The 19,328-nt window shown below is 34.9% G+C and overlaps 1 protein-coding gene across 5 annotated transcripts; it reads right to left on the reverse strand.

Moving 5' to 3' along the window:
* Nucleotides 1–860: 860 nt before the first annotated feature.
* Nucleotides 861–17,186, reverse strand: LOC115994140 (methylmalonate-semialdehyde dehydrogenase [acylating], mitochondrial-like). 5 transcript variants are annotated; one of them, XM_031118186.1, is made up of 20 exons: nt 17,150–17,186; nt 13,778–14,298; nt 11,752–11,858; nt 11,542–11,616; nt 11,284–11,445; nt 11,119–11,197; nt 10,853–11,007; nt 10,491–10,554; nt 8,099–8,178; nt 7,418–7,483; nt 6,082–6,132; nt 5,810–5,961; nt 5,505–5,592; nt 5,170–5,250; nt 4,035–4,112; nt 3,862–3,897; nt 3,355–3,398; nt 2,874–2,952; nt 2,393–2,483; nt 861–2,144 (listed from the first exon to the last, which is right to left on the reverse strand). In XM_031118186.1, the coding sequence occupies exons 2-20, from the start codon at nt 14,268–14,270 to the stop codon at nt 961–963; spliced, it is 3,165 nt and encodes a 1,054-aa protein (XP_030974046.1). In that variant the 5' UTR covers nt 14,271–14,298; nt 17,150–17,186; the 3' UTR covers nt 861–960. The 5 variants fall into 5 exon arrangements, with proteins under 5 accessions (XP_030974046.1, XP_030974045.1, XP_030974044.1 ...); XM_031118185.1 differs by having other exon boundaries at nt 11,542–11,610; nt 11,764–11,858; nt 13,778–14,340; nt 17,150–17,184; XM_031118184.1 differs by having other exon boundaries at nt 11,764–11,858; nt 13,778–14,340; nt 17,150–17,184.
* Between the last annotated feature and the right edge of the window lie 2,142 nt (nt 17,187–19,328).

Consider the following 19,328-nt stretch of genomic DNA (forward strand, 5'->3'; position numbering starts at 1 on the left):
AGGAAATGAAAAAAGTTGTCAAAACATTAATTATTTTTTTTCTTTTCCCATAAAAACCTTTTTTTAACTGGATTATTAACCAGTGTCCTAAGAGCACTCATTAGCATTTCCCATAATTAAATGTAAAAAGCATGTTTTTTTATTAAAAAAAAAAAAAACTAGCAAAATTTAAAACACTCTCAAATAACAAATATAAATAGCTTAATTTAGAGAATATAATATATTGTATCAATTATACTTAGTTAAAAAGTAATCTCATTATTTTAAAAAGGGTTTAGAACTAATACTTATAAATCTCATATACTATTTTCATATTTTAATTAACCAAAAAACAAAACAAACAAATTGTCAAATTTTACAATTTTTCAGCACATTAGACGGGTCTACAACTAGTTGGCATAATTTATTTTTCATTCTGGGATTATGATGCCTTCTGTTGACTGCTTTTTCATTTTGATTAGTATTTTTGTTTGTTATCTTTTGAGTTTTGATAGAGATCCAAATGAATGTGGTTGAAGAAGCATGCAGCAATACGACAGCTTCTTGCCACTTGGGCAATGACTATGAGGTCCAAGCTTCTTAAGTCAATTATTCCATGAACACCAGATCATCCATTTCTGGTTCTACTTGCTTTCATCGATCGCTACTACCAAAGTACAGTAAATCTGGTACTCCACACCAATAAATACAAGCCACCTACTACAAAAAATAACTATTTCATATTAGTTTTTGAGGATATGTCATGTTTTAATGGTTGTGGAATACCACATCACTGTACGCCGAGAATGTCTTATGTGGATTCATCTTTCGTCCTTCCCACTTTTTCCCTCTCTGAACTCTCCCAAAGAGAAGAGAACGGATTTTGTACTTTAAAAAAAGAAAATAAACTTATTTGGCATTATGAGACTAATTTGTCTATAAGGATCCTAAAATGGAAAACAATTTGTATCATGGAATATTCTATATTCTCTGAGATGTTGGCAAAGTCAGTGATGCCCCTTGGCTGGGAAACTCATCTATTGACATCATGGGGTCCTGAGAATACATCCTCTGAGATGTCCCAGGAATATATAACCTCTCAGATGTCGGAGGCATAACAGAGTTTCTCTGAACTATTGGAGATATGTACATTCTCTCAGCAGGAGGAACAGAGTCAGCCCGCTGAGAAGCCGGAGCCAAGTTGTCATTCCTTTGAGATGTTGCAGACATGTATATCCTCTCCGACGCTGGATGTAACGCAATATTATCAGTCCTCTGTGCCGTTGAACCCATATGGTCATTCAGGTGAGATGTGACAGTCATGTATAGCCTCTCAGAAGTTGAAAACATGGTAGAGTCAGTACTTTGAAATGTTTGACCCATTCTGTCATTCAAGTGAGATGCTGCCAGCATGAATACCCTGTCCGAAGTCGGATGCACTGTAGTGTCAATCCTATGAGATGTAGGAGCCACACTGTCGTTCCTGTGGGATATTGGACCCATATTGTCTAGTGTATGGGATGTAGGAACATATACCCCTTCAGAAGTCAAGGCCAAAGCAGCATCTCGTTGAGATGCTGGGGATGTGATGCCATTCCTCTGAGATGTAGGTACATGAATCCTCTCAGAAGCTGGTGGAAGACTATCAGTCCTTTGAGATACTGAGGGTTGAGTGTCATTCCACCGAGCCTGAGACATATACATTCCATCAGATGATGGGGGTGTGGATATTGGCACTCCTTGACTTCGTAAATCCATTTCAGTTACCGGAGGCATAGCTACTGACATATCACAGTTTGGTAAATCCCTCTCAGATGTTGGAGGCAAGACCATGGACACTTCCTGGCTTTGTAAATCACTATCAGCTCTTGGAGACATAGATGGCAGCCCTGGGTTTGATAAATCTGCCTCAGATATTGGAGGGATAGGCAGCGATACTTCATGGGTTGGGGAATCACTTTCAGATGTCAGAGGCATGGCTGGTGACATTCTTTGGCTTGGTGAATCTCTCTCAGAAGTTTGAGGCAATGCTGAAGATACTCCTCGGCTTGTTGTGTCTGTTTCAGATGACGGGGGTGCAACAACTGACACTCCTAGGATTGGTAAATCCTTCCACTGCTGTGCCACTGTCTTAATTTGGGTGTAAAATTGCATACCTGCCTTCCCTACAATTCAGAATCAAAATGAAAGATGTAACTGCATTGGAAATTTTTTTTTTTTTTTTTTTGGGTAAATAATCTAACGATTAGCTTTTTTGAAATAAACTAGTTTTAGCTTTTTGTAACACATTTAACATAAAAGTTACCAAAAACCATATCTTTTGATAAATACTACGCAAGTTAGGTACGGGAAATAGGCAAAAGCCAAATGCACCCATGTCTTGGGTGGAGAAAGAGAATCAAATAAATTATACCACAAAAATTGAGATCCCCAGCAAAAGATGGCTTTGAACAGTTGAATGAAGAAAATGGCAATGGAACTGGTACAGGAACATTGACCCCAACCTGAGACATTAAGTTCATGTCAGAGAATGACATGCAGGTCATTTTGTAGATAAACGGTCTCAAAGAAGAGTAAGCAATATATGAATACTATCTTTGGCAGCTCACAAGCTCTCCCATTATTCTCCCACCAAACACGATTCAAGCATAAAATTCAAAGCAACATCTGCTAACCAAAATGGCATCCTCAACTCCAAATAACATTTAAGTTACTCAATTGTGTTTTTGCTTCAATTTTTGTAAATCTAGCCCATAGATGGGCCCCTGCATTTAAGCAAGGGTTGGTTAAATTGACCAATAAGAAGGTCTAGGAGATCCTAAGGCCAGGAAAAAGGACAGCACATTCTATAAAAGTTCTTGGTACCTATATGCCATTATAGATGGTTGGCTTACCAGTCCAGCCTCAACTTCATTCTGGAACTTCCTTGCATGAATGCCAGAAGTTGTGAATATGGAAGCTCCATTTCCATGCCTGTGGAGACAAGAAGATAATTATATGTAACAGCAAAGTATCTCCAAAAGAATTTGAATTCTTATGCGGTACTATATACTCAACTCTGAACTGTTCCTATACGTTTAAATAATCCATATAGTTCCTATATTTCTAAACACAACCATATTTTAAAATGCACTTCATCCCAAGGTTTCAACAAAAATAAAAACTATCCCTTCCCACAACTTGCAAAACTTTCTGCATATTTACTAAAAAGAAAAGGTTTACATGGTGTATCTCACATATAATTCTGGCATGTGAAAGGAGAAGGAAAGAAATATATGTGCCATGTAATGCTCCCATTGTAAGTTTAAAACTAAGCCGTGTTGAAACACAACATACAAAATTCACCTTGGAATTAAGAGTGAAGAGTAACAATACCTGTTTCTGTTCACAATAGTTATGGCCTCTTCTAGACTGTCAGCCTGTTGGTTATCAAACAAGAGAAATTTTGCTAACCAATTTCAAGCTTATAATAAAACAAAAAAAAAAAAAAAAAAAAAAAAAAATATTTGGCATGTCAGAGAACCTAGCCAACTAGGAAACATATCACTGGTTTTAAATGTTTCAATTTTCTCTTTTTCAGAAAACTGGTTCTAAATTGGACCAGTTATATTCTCATAAAAATCTCATTTTAAATTCGATTCTTTCAAAGGCACATTCCCTCCAAAAATGATTTTTAAAATATTGGCATTTTCAAATGCATAATCCCTCAAAACTTAGTTTTAAATTTGACATTCTTGCATGCATATTCCTGCGAAAATTGAGTCTAGATAAACAGAAGATAAAATAAAATCAATTCAATGTTGAACTGATTTTTTTGTGGTTTAGTATATATTAGAATTGAATCAGTTCTACAGTTTGCCAAATACCCCCACTAAGTAATACCTGCATACAGAGTAGAACTGGTCCAAAAATTTCTTCCTGCTCAACACAAGATACAGTGCTGTCAAGAATATGCCAATGTCTTTGGTGCAACTCTTCTTCCACTGAGAATCATAATTATCCAAATCCATTCATTCTGAAAACATATGAACTACTGCAAGCATGAAAAGAAATACCTTGTAGCACTCCATGTTGGTTGTAACATCACATAAGATGGTGGGACCAACAAAATTCCCATTCTCATATCCTGGAACCTACAAAATTAAGTTTGGAAAATTCAGAAAATGTTTATGTGAGACAAGCTTCCAGATAAAATAAACCGCATGAATTAAAGAGCAGACAAATGCTCCAACATAATGCGTCAAAGAGAATAGTGAACAGAGAGAGCTTGCCCAGCAAAAGAAACACTGAAAAATGTCATAATATAAGAAGTCATGTCAAAAACTACATCAATATTAAATGTTGTGGGACAACAGCTTCTGCCCATATTTAACACCTAAGGACACGTTTCAATGTACAACGGAATTGAAGTCCTTAAATTTCATATTAAAATAATCCCCTATATATTTCCCATAACATAAGAACTGAGAATGTAGTCGTTGACCTTTAAAGAGTCCTGTAACTTCAAAAGGCTAGCCCTGCGCCTGGAAAGAGAGAGATTTCACAGCTGTGTTGACTATTTATGACCTTCAAGAAGTTTTTGAATGTTCATGAAGAAATAAAACTAACGCAATCAAAATGGTTCACATGTAAAATGACAATCTTGAAACTACTCACAAATGCATATACTATAAATCATACGGATTATAGTAGCCTAGATTTTGGATGAATTGAAAATCCAAAACTTTTAGTCCAACACTTAATTAAAAATACAATCACCAAATTCTCTAGATTGGAACAAATCTCCATTATGTCCAAGAGCTTGACCCAACAACTGATAAAAAATTGCACCTATAAAAAAAAAAAAACAAATTGTAAAAAAATTGCAGCATCATCCTTCTCTAATCATGGCCGTTTAAAGAAAGTTGAACTGCCAAAACCTATAACACATTAACCATAAGCAAATCTGACAGGACACATTCTAGAGTTCTGGCAACAGACTGAAACTGAGATGAGTAGCATATTGATGCCAATATGCCACATTGCTTTTTTCAAAATTGAATAAAGCAGATTTAATGCAAGAGGATTCAAAGCAGAGTAAACCTAAATTAGAGGAACAGTTAAATTGTCTTGTAACAGACCAAATCAGGGGTTTGCCAAACAACATATTTCGCAGAAACGCCATTTTTTCTAGAAAAAATAAATGCATACCACCACGTCTCTCCCATCAAGCAGCATTCTAGCACCATTTTCAACAGCACTCTGTACTAATCTGCATATGCGATCCTTTACCTGTAAATTTAACAATCACATTAGGAATTAAAAAGTAACACAAAGTTAAGAGTTACATTCATGCATGACCTAAAACACAGTATGCACTAGCAACCAGCTATGGCAACAACAGTGAGTGTTAGTTTAACTAAAAGGAAACAAACAACATAATGCCATGAGAAAGTTCAAGCTACAAGATTCAGAAACTTAGTCTGTGAAATAAACCCTTTTTTATAGCAGATGAATTAGCAAACTTTTCAGGGCTATGGTTGCACCTCTTTAGTAATAACTGGACCAAGGTCTGCATTGGGATCTGTTCCTGCATTTACTTTAAGGGCTTTAGCACGCTCCACAAGTTCTTCCCTGGAAAGATAAATAGCCATCATACTCAAAAGACTGGGATAGCCCATTATTAAGTGGGTTGGAGAATTGGAAGAGGTACTCAAAAACTCTTATAATTTACTGAAGTACGCTGATCTACAGCTATGATTCATTAGCAAAGCAACCACCTAAAAGGTTCTTAAAGTTTGGAAATGCCCAAAACTAAAATGGAGAAGCTAAGATAAACAAATCATAATACCACGGAATTGAACCCCCAACAAAAACAGCTGTACTGAGAGCCATGCCCCTTTGTCCTGCAACACCAAAGCCAGCAGCCACAAGAGCATTCAAAGTAGCATCCATGCTAGCATCAGGCATAACAATTGCATGATTTTTGCCTCCTATATTGGACTAAAGAGTTAACACAATAATCAGTTAGGTAGCCAGATTGCAAATTCAAAGTTTTCAAATAGGTCTAACTACAATAGAAACACCCAGAGGGAGAGAAGGAAAAAAAATAAGAGTATTCACCTGCACACGTTTCCCTCTAGAAGCTGCCCTAGCATATATGTGCATTCCAGCCTGTAGAATAGTTGACCAAGTGAATAAATTTATATAATAAAAAAAAAGTGATAACGTGAAACTCAACCAACACCTCACTGTTGGTAATAATATTTGAAGAATTAACAATAAAGATGTGACAGTTAATACTAAATAGTGGACAAGAACTGAGAAACACTCCCATCTCAGGTTTCTCATTAGAATAGTTTCAGGGTGCATGTAAGATATTGGCATAGAGCATGGAAAGTTACAAGTTTTGATCCAGATCACTCAAATTTATGCGCTCTTTATGTGTTTAATAATCTAAACTTCCCATCCACTATATAACCAATCTGAAAGACATAATCACTCTTCAGCTTAAGAGGAACTTACATAGAAATCATTATGAATCATATAGGTAAATAGTAAACAGAAACTTTTACCAAAATTTTATGGATCTAATCTATTCCAGGGCAGTGAAGGGTGTGGGGATGGATAGACTTAGTTGGATACCTGCCAAGAGCAGGGGTTTTGAGGTGTGTAGTTACTAGTTACTACCACTCCTTATCCTCATTTAATGGCTTGTAGTTTCCTTCGAAACTGGTGCGCCGGTCAGGTCCCCTCTAGGGTTGCCTTATTTTCTTGGACTGCTGCTCTAGGTAAGACTTTATCTTCAGAAAATCTCTAGAAGAGAGGTATTATTGTATTGGATGTGCTACATGTGTAAAAGGTGTGGGGAGTCAATGGATCATCTTCTTCTTAATTGTCCGATAGCTTATGAGCTATGGACAATGGTATTCGTTTTATTTGGTATCCAACGGGTTATGCCAATGAGGGTTATTGATATGTTCGAAGCTTGGCAGGGTTCTTTCGACAAGCATATAGATACATAGCATTTTGGAAGGTTGTACCACATTGCATCATATGGTGTCTTTGGCGAGAACAAAATGCTAGAAGTTTCGAGGGATGCGTACAGTTCATTCTTGAAATTAAAGCCTTTTTAGCATGTACTTTGTTAGATTGGAGTGTTGCTTTTCATTCTCCTCCTTGTTTTACTCTTCTAGATTTGTTTGAGAATTGTAATTTGTGAGTATGATTGTATTTCTAACTAAGTACACCCCCGGTGTACTTGGTTTGTTTTATTTTAATAAAAAAATTCATTACTTATAAAATAAAATAAAAATGCAATAAAACTCCTCAAAAGTTTATATGCACAGGTGTGGGTGTGTAGAGTATGTCTGAACTCCCACATTGCATATGTATGTACTTATGCATGTATGAGTGTTATTTGTAGGAATGAAGCACCAAGATCTGGGGACCAACTTACTGCATTTGAACCAAAGAACGATACTGCTTTTATGTCGTCGTCATCACAGATATAATTAACAATATCCTGCTCAAATTCATTTTCATAACAAATATATGTCAGAGATAAATTAATGACTTAAACTGAAACTTCAAATTGTGATTTAGTATACAATTAACATTAAAAAATAAATAAATAATTTAAAAAGGACAGAAAGGAAAAGGTAGAGAATGTAGCAATGTTTTCAAGTAGAATGACAATAGGGAGTCTTCAAGATCAGCTAACATATCCCAAACCCTTTGCAAAAGACTATCCCAAACCCTTTGCAAAAGATCAACCCCTTCTTAAAAATGGCACAACCCTTAGACAGGCTGGGGCTAGTTGAGAAAACAGAAAAGGTAGAAATGATGGTGACCATTGATGACTTAATTATGGTATTTTAAATTTATCATATCATTATTTCAGTACCTAACTTAGGGACAAGAGATTTGACATATCTAATTAAAAGGATTTGCTAAAACCAATAATGCCACTAAAAATGGAATTGTGTGAATGCTAAGGAATAAGGGCTGGAGGGTGTAGTCACAACTCCAATCCTCCTAGGGAGCAAGAGTTATACTCAACTGTAAAAATTACAACAACAACAACAACGACAACCAAAAAAAAAAAAAAAATAGTAGAGGTTTAAAAAGAAAAGCTTACATGAGTGCCATGAACAATATTCAAGACACCATCAGGCAAACCAGCCTCAATTGCTAATGCTGAAAGAATCATTGCAGCCCCTGAAACAAAAATAATACTAGCCATATCAACCATGGGAAAAATAAAGAACGTTGTACCAATAACAAGATAATATGGAGTAAAAAATTGAATTGCATTTGACAATTGGAGTAAAACCGAGGCCTAGGAACAGCTTCATTGTCTACATGTGTATATAGATGCAGAACAATTTGGCTATTTAACATTTGTTTTGTTAAGTTTTGAAGCCATATCTAATTTAAAGATCAATTTAGGCAAACCCAAGATAGTTCCAATCGAGAAATTCCAGAGATAGAAGCTTTGCCTGACATTCTTGGTTGCAAGATATCTTCTTTTTTGTTTATTGATAAGTAAGGTTGCAAGATATCTACAGTGACTATGAAATACTTGGGATTACCGTTGGGGGCTAAATACAAGTCCAAAGCAATATGGGATCCAATTCTGGAGAAGATGGAAAGGAGGTTAGCAGGCTAGAATAAGCTTAATAAATAGTACTCTCTCAAGCTTTCCAACATATTTCCTCACTTTATTTCCCATCCCTGTTAACATTGTTAACCTCTTTGAGAAATTACACATGATTTTCTTTGGGGTGGCTAATGAGATGATGTTAAATTTCACTTAGTGTATTGGAAGACAATTTGTGAGCCAATTCAACATGGCAATCTAGGCATTAGAGGCTTCATACCTTTTTAATAATGCATTGTTTGGGGAATGGCTTGTGCGATATGCCACAGAAAATGGCGCGTTATGGAGAACAGTAGTAGATAAAAAAAAAATATGGGAATGAGTTTGGTGGTTGAGTTTTGGGGGTGATCAATGATCCTTCTGGTGTCTCCCTTGGAAACATATTCACAATGCGTGGGAGAAGTTCTCTAAATTTATCAACTTTGAAGTGGGCAGTGTTCTTTGTATCCATTTTTGGCATGATTAATGCTGTGGGGAGGTGATCCTTAAGAAGGCTTTTCTTGCACCATTTACAATAACCCAAGATAAGGAGGCTTCAGTGGTGGACCATATGTGACGGAATAATGACGCTATTTATTGGGACATTCTATTCTTTTTTTGATAGCTAAAATAGAATAAAAATACTATTCCTGTCCTCAAGGCCAATTGGGACATTCTATTCACTAGACCTGTCCACAATTGGAAGTTTGGAGTTTTTACGATAATTTCTTGACCTTCTCTACTACACTAAATTAAGAGGGATGTGGAAGACGGAATGTGTCAGCACTCCAGGGGTTACACCAAGGTTCTTACTAACAGAAATCCTCATTTCTTTCTGTGGAAGAGTATTTGGAGGGTTAAGGTCCCCACAAAAATGACCTTCAAGTGGAAAGATTCACACTGAGGATAATCCTCGAAAGAGATATATTTGTATTGTAAAGTGATGTTGCATGTGCAAGAACACTGGGGATTCTAAAATAAATGGTTCCTTTGCTTCAATTTTGCACATAATCTATGGTCATTGGTGTTTTGCTTGTTCAGACTCCATTGGGTTATGCCAAAGACAGGTTATTAAATTTGCTGGCTTGTTGGAAAAGGGGATTTGGCAGACATCCTAATGCTGACTTATGGCAGGTAACGCATCATATGGACCATTTGGAGAGAGGCATCTGCATACTTTTGAAGGGATTGAACATTCACCTTTGGAGTTGAAACTGTTTTTGGTACGTTCTATGTATGATTGGACGACTGCTTCAAGTGGTCACTCTTTCTCTAATTTGAAGAAATTTCCAGATTTGTGTAACTTTAGATGATGTTTGTAACATACCTAGTACACAGCCACTGTACATGGGGAATATGAACTTCTTCATTTTCAATGAATTCTTCAATTACCTATATAAAAAATTATAAAATTTTTTGTTTGACCATACATAGATGATTGTTAATGACATTCCTCATATTCATTAGCCCAATGTCCCTTCACTCAGTGGCTTCTCTAGGGGGTAAAAGGCTGCCATTCAGAAACAACTCATGTAAGACTTTGAATCACCTTAAGATACAACCATGGTGTAATTTCTATCAGTCTCAGTGCGAACCTTATTTCAAAGAAAACTTTTTAAACAGGGAGTAGCTACTTAAACAATGAACTCAATCCATCTGATGAGGAGCCCATAGAATATTGCTTAAAATCTCACCAACTCAATTTCACAGCCTATGGAAACTATCAAACCCATTAGAAACATTAACTCCAAGTTACCACATTCATGTAAGAAATTAATTAACTTTATCCAATAAAGGTTGGTATCTTCTAAAATTTTTATCGATTACAAGAGAATCAAAAGTCAAAACCAAGAATATAGACAAACACAATATTAAAAAGGTTGGCAATCACCTGGGTTTTTTTCACATGGCTTAAGAACAAAGGTATTACCACAGGCAACTGCAATTGGGAACATCTGCAAAATTGTTCAACAATTTAGAATATAAGTTTCCTTTTCATTTCTTTTTTCTAGAATATGCAAACAATTAGTATAAAACACAACATAGAGTGTGTGCACACAAGTTTGATAGAAAACTTACAGTATCTACACAAACAAGCCTCCAGCAAAAATGATTAAATGAAAGGTATAAGAGGAAAAAATATCACAACATAAAGAAAAATAAGTATATCGTGGTGACGTACAAAGAAAGAACTATATTTGAAATAAAAATAAATATCCATATAAAAGAACCCCGGAAAGATTGCACACATACCCACAAGGGAATTATTGCAGGGAAATTAAAGGGGCATATCCCAGCACAAACACCAACTGGTTCTCTAATGCAGTATGTATCAATTCCATTAGATGCATTAGGAACAAACTCCCCCATCTGCAAAGTTGCCATTCCACAAGCATGTTCAACCACCTCTGCAAGCAAAACAGAGAGGGAATGAGCTTAATCTTGAAAAGGTTGAAACAGAACTTACATATTTTTTACTAAATGATAATAGAAACTGCAAGATATATGCAATGACTAACCTAAACCACGGAGCACATCACCCTGTGCACCCTTCAGAGTCTTACCCTGTTCTAAAGTAATATTCATAGCAAGCTTGTCCTGAGAATACAACATATTGTGCTGCCCAAATTAAAATTCACAAAATCAAAAGCATATATATAAGAATGAAATTGTAATAAACTTACAATATCTCTGCGGATGAGCTCCTGGAGCTTGAACATTATACGTTGACGAGTGGTAATAGGTGTGTTTTTCCACAAAGGAAAAGCGTGCTTTGCTGCAGCAACTGCAGCTTTAAATTCTTCATAGGTAGTCAAAGGAACTTGAGAAACAACCTCTTGTGTTGCCTAATTAAGAAACATAAGGTATTAAAATACCACTCAAAGAAACAATTCTATGAAGAGGAAAATAAAAGGTTTGACTATGGAAATTTTGGAGCTTACAGGATTTAAAACGTCAATCAGCGAACAGCCATGCGAATCCACAAATTTTCCTCCAATAAAATTAGGAACCTTCAGCTACATTTAACTCTAAAATAAGTTGAAATCCCGGATACATACAACAGAAAGAGGGAGAGAGAGACTGAGAGATGATGTAACTAGAGATAAATTATAAGGAGGGAAACCTAATCCACATCACCATTTTCCTGTTACCTCAAAACTTACCGGCTGGTTGTTATTTTGCTTTGAACCCCCAGTTGGAGTGGTATTTGTTTCCACGGGAACAGACCTATTCGGCCTCCATGACTTATAACTTTTCTCTGCAAAAACATTTTTTTTTCAAATAAAATTTTAAATAACTACTGAATTTTCAAGATTATCAAGGTGGACAACTTTCTCTAGTCAAACATTTTCACTGGAACTATATAAAAATTCCCACTTTCAAGCCTAGCAGCCATTTCTTAAGCACAAGCTTGTTACGCATTCCAAGCACTGCAACTCTCATCCAGGCTTCAAATTACATTCCAAGGAACGCTTTCCCAGCACTGGAAGAAAAGATTGCGAGGTACTTCGATAACGTCAAAAGGGTACCTTCTAGCTCCTACTTGGTTATCATTCTAAGCTAAAATTATTTCTGACAAAAATTCAATAAAAGTCAGATACTTATAAACAATACCAATGAAGCCCCAATTCCATATATAGCTAACAGAACCACAATGAAGGAAACAAATGAAACTTGGACCCACCATAAACAAGTCCTACTTGTTAATCAAAATGGGCATTCAAAAAATAATAAGTATTCACTATTCACCCTACCAATAATTTTTTTTTTAAAATACAAAATGTTTTCATAGTAATGTATGTCTCATGGCCAGTCCCATGAGGTAATGGCAGCAACACTGCTCCACAAGGCGATGGAATATGAGTAGGTATTGGTTTTCAAAATAATGTGAAAACTATTGTTTAAAAGTGTTCTGAAATCACGTGTTTAAAGTACTCAATACAAAAAAAATGTATTTGGTACCATGTTTCTAATAACATATTTTCAAAAGTGAAAAAATAGAATTGAGTGTGTGTTATGAGTATGTGTTTTTAAGAAAAAGTGTGTTATATGTGTTGTCAATATCATATGGGTACCACAGTTTTTAAAATAATTACAACAATGTCACTCAAAACTGTTACTTGAAAATTTAAGAGCCGGTTTGGTTAGGGTGTATGAACAATAGTTTACAATGTTTAAACACTGAAAATTGTGGGACCAAAAAAAAAAAACAACACGTTTAATAAGGGTGTTTTTTACTGGAGTGTTTAAGTTACATTGCTCATTTTAGGGTGTTTAAACAATGAACTTAGAAAACTCCTCTTACCAGTTTTCAGATTTCAAACAACATTGCTTAATGACACTTTTGTAAATATATTGAAAACCATGGGGCCCACTTGATTAGACAACACATAAACTGACTTCTCTCTCTCTCAAATAAATAAAAAAATTAAATGTACTGTGCTTGTCAAGTAAAAAAAAAAAACACACACACATACCAAATACACAATTATGTTTTTTTCACACACTAATACATGTTATTTGAAACATGATACCAAACACATTTTTTTTCTTTTTGAATATTGTAAATACATGTTTTCACAACACTTTTTAAACCACAATGTTCACATCATTTTAAACAACGATACTAAAAATCTCCAACCAAACAGGCCCTAAAACACCTCTTGAGGTGTTCTCAAAATATAGTGCTTAAACACTCTAAATTCATAACTGTGACTCAAACGCTCTTCATTAAATACTCTTACCAAACACGTTTTTTTTTTAGCCCACATTTTCCAGCACTTAAACACTTGAAACTGTTGCTTAAACTCCCTTACCAAACAGGCCCGAGACCTCCAGTCAACGAAGGAGCTCCCTAGAAAAGGGAGGACCATCAACATCAACAAGCATTTTTAAGTGACATTCACCCTGCCAATAATTTTTCTTGCTCCACTGGGGCACCAAGAACTACTCCCCTGAATCTTGCTGTTTAACTGCCAAGCAGTCCACATTGGTTCCCCAACATTAATCATGAACAAAGAATATAATAGTTAAGAATCAGAATAGAGCACCACTTTCCTACCATGAGGCCCTGAGAGTACAAATCCTACTATTCTGCCTAATAAAGATCCTATTAATCTACAAATCTCAGCCATTGCATGACCTATTTGATTTTAAAAGCTTAAGAAAAGGTCTGACCTGATAGATTTCCTTGACGGATCTTTGCTTTGAGATTGTACAAATGTCTTGGTGTTGACTGCAGCTCCGGATTACCTTGCTTGAGAGCCTTAAGCACTTGACGAGGTTTTACACCAGCTTCTGTCATAACTTTGATTTGCCTAACCTCTTCCTCGGTAAAACGACGACTATAAGGATGTTCTGACATGTCTTTTAATGGCTCATGGTTGTGTTCCCCATTTTTTATGGTTAGTACCCAGACATCATCTTCCTTTTTACCTATGGCTTCAAAAGGACAATTTATAAGGCGTGAACTAGCTTTCCTTTTGCGTTTGCTTTCATCAATCTTACGCCTATTACGATAAATCCCTCCTCTGTCACACCCAAGGATGACTCTTCTGTCCTTCCTAGACTTCTTGATAGTAACCACATATCCTTGATTAGCACCAAAGTCACGGACGTGTTTAATAAGATCTTCACGATCTTGAAATGCTCCAGGTGGTGGAGGAAGCATCTTTGTCTGCCCTGTAACTTCTAGTTGACTTTGAGTTTCCATTACCAATGGCAATAAGAAGAAATAAAACCAAAATGGAAAAAACATACAAGTTATTAGAGGACTAAGAACATAAAACAAAACTTTCTTTTTTTCTTTTTTGTGAAGTAGCCATGCTCAAAAGTGCAATCAGGTGCCACCCAAGTACTTGGGACTTATACAAGCCCTTTATAATAAAAGAAAAATAAAGGAAAAGGAAAGGAAAGAAAAGAAACTGACTCCAATGGATTATACTTCACAAGAAATCTATGGAAAACAAATAATGGGCATGAAGACCGTTTAGTTAAAAAATACTAAGGCTTTTGGTTGTAGTTATTGTTGTTATGTGGGCGTGTGTGTCATTTACTTACATTATTATAGGCCAAAAATTTTCTTTATATGTCAGAATCTTCCAAATAACCACTTGTCAAAAGAAATCTTCCAAATAACTACTTTCCTCTTATTTTTTGATAAATAAACAAACAATCTGAACACAAACCTACAAGAACCTTCATTTGAAACATCAAAGCTATTCACTTCTTCTTCTTCTTCTTTTTTTTGAGTCAAGTCCATTATGTGAAAAGTAAAATAAGGTGACAATGTCTAATTCTTGTGGTTTATTGTTTATACTTCGATAGTTGGGGGAGGGGGGATTTGAACCCTAGACATTTCCTTTGGAAACACATAAATTCACTCAGATGGATTATATTTCACAAGAAATCCAAAGAAAACAAATAACAAGCACCATGGTCATTTAGTTACAAATATTATATGCCCAAAGTTTTCTTCATATGTTAGGATCTTCCAAATAACCCAGATACAATTTTTTTTTCTTCTTCTTCTTTGATACATAAGCCAGCCAACAATCCATAGACTTTAAAATAACTGATACACAGCTCTTTTCCCTTTTTGGAAAAGTAAGCAAACAATTCGTGCACATGAACTCACAGGAAACTTCATTTATAAAATCTAATATAATCATTTCTTGATAGTAAAAGTAAACAGGTGAGACGATTATTCGATTCTCAAAATCTAAAATTAGAATGCAACCACAACACAATTAATATATTTGGCAGCTTGATTCTTCAATTAATATATTTAACTGGTGATCAAGCCACAAATGGTAACAAAAGATTGGGTGTCCATTTCTCAAAAAAGGTCAGCAAAAGGATTCACCCAAAATCCATGAGCATTGACTCTAAAGCATCATAATTTTATGTAACCTAGTCATTCCTTGAAAATTGTGTGTCCAATACCCATTAACAAAAATTGATATATCAATCAACCCCAAAAAGGGACCAGTTACTATTCCAAAATACCCAAAAGTTACACTTCAGTAGTTTCAATCCAAACTAAGCAACTTGCATGCAAATAAGCCCTAGCCCTCACAATTTGATTACATTTGGTCGTCAGAAACTTTATTTTGCTCTACATTTAAAGAGTAAACTCAGCACTACAAGGAATATTCATTTTGTATACATATATCCTAAGGAAAAAAGTTTCTTCTCAAATGGTTAAACACTTAAAATGTTAGTGAAAAGGCACATCTAATTATCTATAAAAAAAAAATAATTACAAATTTGGAAGGAACTGTATCCTTTTCGGGACAAATTCCCTGTTCCAACACTAACAAAATGTGTTGCATGGGGGAAACTTTAGAGTATCAGAATGCAGGGACGCATCTAAAAATGGTATCTTTGTGATTTGCTACAATTAAACGCATTATTTTGAATAAAAAAGTGTTGACTATTATCAAGAATTTCAGACATATTCCATTTAGTAAGCATTTCAGACGTGTTCAACTCAGAATGTGTTGTGTTGACAAGTTTCCAAACGACAAGCCTTTGATAGTAGAAACACTGTACACTACATATCATGAAATGTGCCCAAACATAGATGCATGCACCCACAAATGTGGGCAAACATAACAAACAGAAGAAAGATCCTGGTCATAACACTGCCTATCAATGCAGAGTTAGCAATACCTCTTCATCCAAAAGTTTTTAAATAGTTAAACTCACTAAGCAATCATTGGCCCCTGGCCCCTACTACCTCTACCCACTCTCTATTACAAACACATAATTCTAAAATTATTAGAAGACCCAAAAGAACTAAAGTATGAAAAAAATGATAAATTGATATTTCCATCAACATTGAAGCCACAGGTGCTTTTAGAGTATGTACCCTCCATCATCAATGTCACGGAAAGCAATTGAACAAAATGAGTTTCTCAAATTTAACCACTGGAAGTGAAAAGAATACACATGTTAATGACCACTTAAAACTGCTGAATTCACAACGGCCAATGATTCTCCCATTAGTAATTTTCAGCTTCTCATCTATGCCATTCAAATAGTATAACCAAACGCGGGCATGCATACATTCCATGGTAAAATGAATCACCAATGAGAATATTATACAAAGGATTCAACTAAGCCAAAATGGATTTAATCACAAAATCAACAAACGATGATCGTTGTCAAATACAACAATATTTAAAGAAAACCCACTTGGGAATTCAATCCATACACGCACTCTATCAGTAAACTAGAAAACAAGATATGACAAAACTGTGAGAAACTAAAAAGCTTTCACTTGATAAGTAAAGTTCCCTCACAAGTTCAGAATTGCACTTGCAGACCCTAACATGAAAATACCCAGACAGTAAGCACCAAGATAAATTAATCAAAAATCAAAATTTTCAAAATAAATTTCAGAAACAGAGCTGGGGTATTGAAACAGATCAACTATGCATTACTACTTTACCAGAGCATATTAGTACAAACCAAAAATGCAGCACCACAAATTATTCTGTGAAAAAACAAATTGAAAGGGGAAAAAAAAAATCTTAAAAGTCATACCTTTTTTGAATAAATTTATTAAGCCTGTTTGGATGGTGAGAAAAGAAGAGAAAAAGAGCAAGAAAATTGGGGGGAAAATTTTTTTTTATTTTTTTTGTTTTTGTTTTTTAAGGTTTGAGGTTTTGGGTGGAAACTGGAAAAGGATCTGGACGCCCACTACTTTTGATAAACAGGGACGCCTTTGCACTTAATCTTGTTTCTAAGACATTTTGTTTGAGACTTTCGATTACGGTGTTTGGTACCACGTGTTGTCGTAGCGCGTGGAATTTTTGAGGTTCTGAGACCGTGATCACTGGAGCGTGTATTTTACGTTTCTTTGAAGACAGTGGGCTTACATTTTCACTTTTAGTAAATCATCAACAACAATTGTGAACAGCAGTATTTTTGGCACTTCGATACTTCTTGTACATACGAGTGTCCCCTTTATCAAAAGGAGGAGAAATCTGGTGCCATGCATTTACCGTGAGTGGCTGAGACTAGGCCGTTTGGTATGGCAATTTAAACACATGTTTTCAGTTTTTAAACAACATTACATTATTTTTACACACTTTTTTATTCACATGTATTTTCATACATACTTTCAAATAATAAAACACATGTTTTTAAGTGCATGTGTCAAACACCCCCTATGTGACTCTTTATTAAAAGGGCCTGTAAAAGTTTAAGGAGGGTAGAGTCTGTATTCTCATAATTTAAGAAGTAATTGTAAAAGAACTATAGTTTAGAAAGGTAAAATATAATTTTTATTTCTTTTTGTAGCTAAAAAAAAAACTCGCAATTGAGTTCACGAGCCTAGACCCACTTGAATCTTACTCATAAATGGCATGGAACCATCCGTGCAATTAATGGGGTGTGTCAATGATCAAACTCTCAACCTCATACTTGCAAGATGAGACTAGGTGACTTGTGAGGAAAGTAGAAGTGACCTATAATATTTATTAGTAAATAACTAACTTAGGATTTTTTTTTTTTTTTTTAATTTCCTTCCATGAGATACTCTTTTTCAAGATAAATAACAATTTAGATGCAGCCAAAATATATGTAATGAAATTATAACTATGCCGGGTGTATTGTATTCTCCTCTCACATAATGTGAATCTTACATGTAGGTCTTCATGCATGCAGAATCAACTCGATAAGATTTGAAACATACTACAATAATTTTAAGCGAAGTATTCTCTCGTATTTATATATTAATTGGATAATATTTTTTATATATTTAAAATCCACTACTCTCTCTATTTTAGATACAAAGTCACTAGTTAAATTGATTGTATTCAAATTTTGCTAACATCTCCTTTTATTTATTTATAGTTAATACATCTAATTCTCTAAATTGTTCTTATGATATAGTTTATTATAAGTGGAAAAATATGTGAAGGAGAGAGAGGAAACGAGTAGTTTGATGGTAGTTGATTATCAAGGAGTGTTTTTAGAGAAGTGGAAAGAATATGTGATTTGATGTTTACTAGTTGCAAGAGTTATCTTTTGAAAGAGAAAATGAGAAATGGAGTTTGATGGGAAGACTCTTTTTAATTGAGATAGAGGAGAAGGGGAAAATAAGTAAGTATATATATTTGATCCTCGAATTGGAGGTTGCACACAATGAGACCATGTGTAACTTTCTCCAAGCATTAAATGATGATACATATGTCTTCTTCGTCTTTTGTTTCTTCCCTTAAACTTGAAGATCTATATCATTCCCTCGACATATATATCTCTCCTATTTATTCCATATATTGATACCATAATAAGAACCATTAATTTCTTTATAAAAATAAAAAAAAAAACAACTAACCATTTATGTATTTTCTTGATGATAAAAACCTATCATCAGGAATAGACATCATATGTTGAAACTCTCTCAAAGAGAGAGAGAGAGAGAGAGAGAGAGAACAACAATGCTCAATTATCTACTAGTTAAGAAAGTGAGAAAGATATGAATAGATAACGTTTAAGGAAAAGAAAAAAAAGATAAATGGTCCTTTTTGTTTTTAGCAATTAACAGTATATGCTAATTAAGAATGTTAGAGAGAGATGATAAAACAAGTACCTTCTTCTTTCAAATAAAATGAAATCCACCAATTCACTTTAATAATAGTCGCATGTCCACATAGGAGTGTCTACAATCACACATCTATAAATAGAGCTTGCACCTATACTCTAAGCCAAGTTTGTA

Source organism: Quercus lobata, chromosome 6, assembly GCF_001633185.2.
Source record: "Quercus lobata isolate SW786 chromosome 6, ValleyOak3.0 Primary Assembly, whole genome shotgun sequence".
In the NCBI taxonomy this organism is placed as follows: domain Eukaryota; kingdom Viridiplantae; phylum Streptophyta; class Magnoliopsida; order Fagales; family Fagaceae; genus Quercus; species Quercus lobata.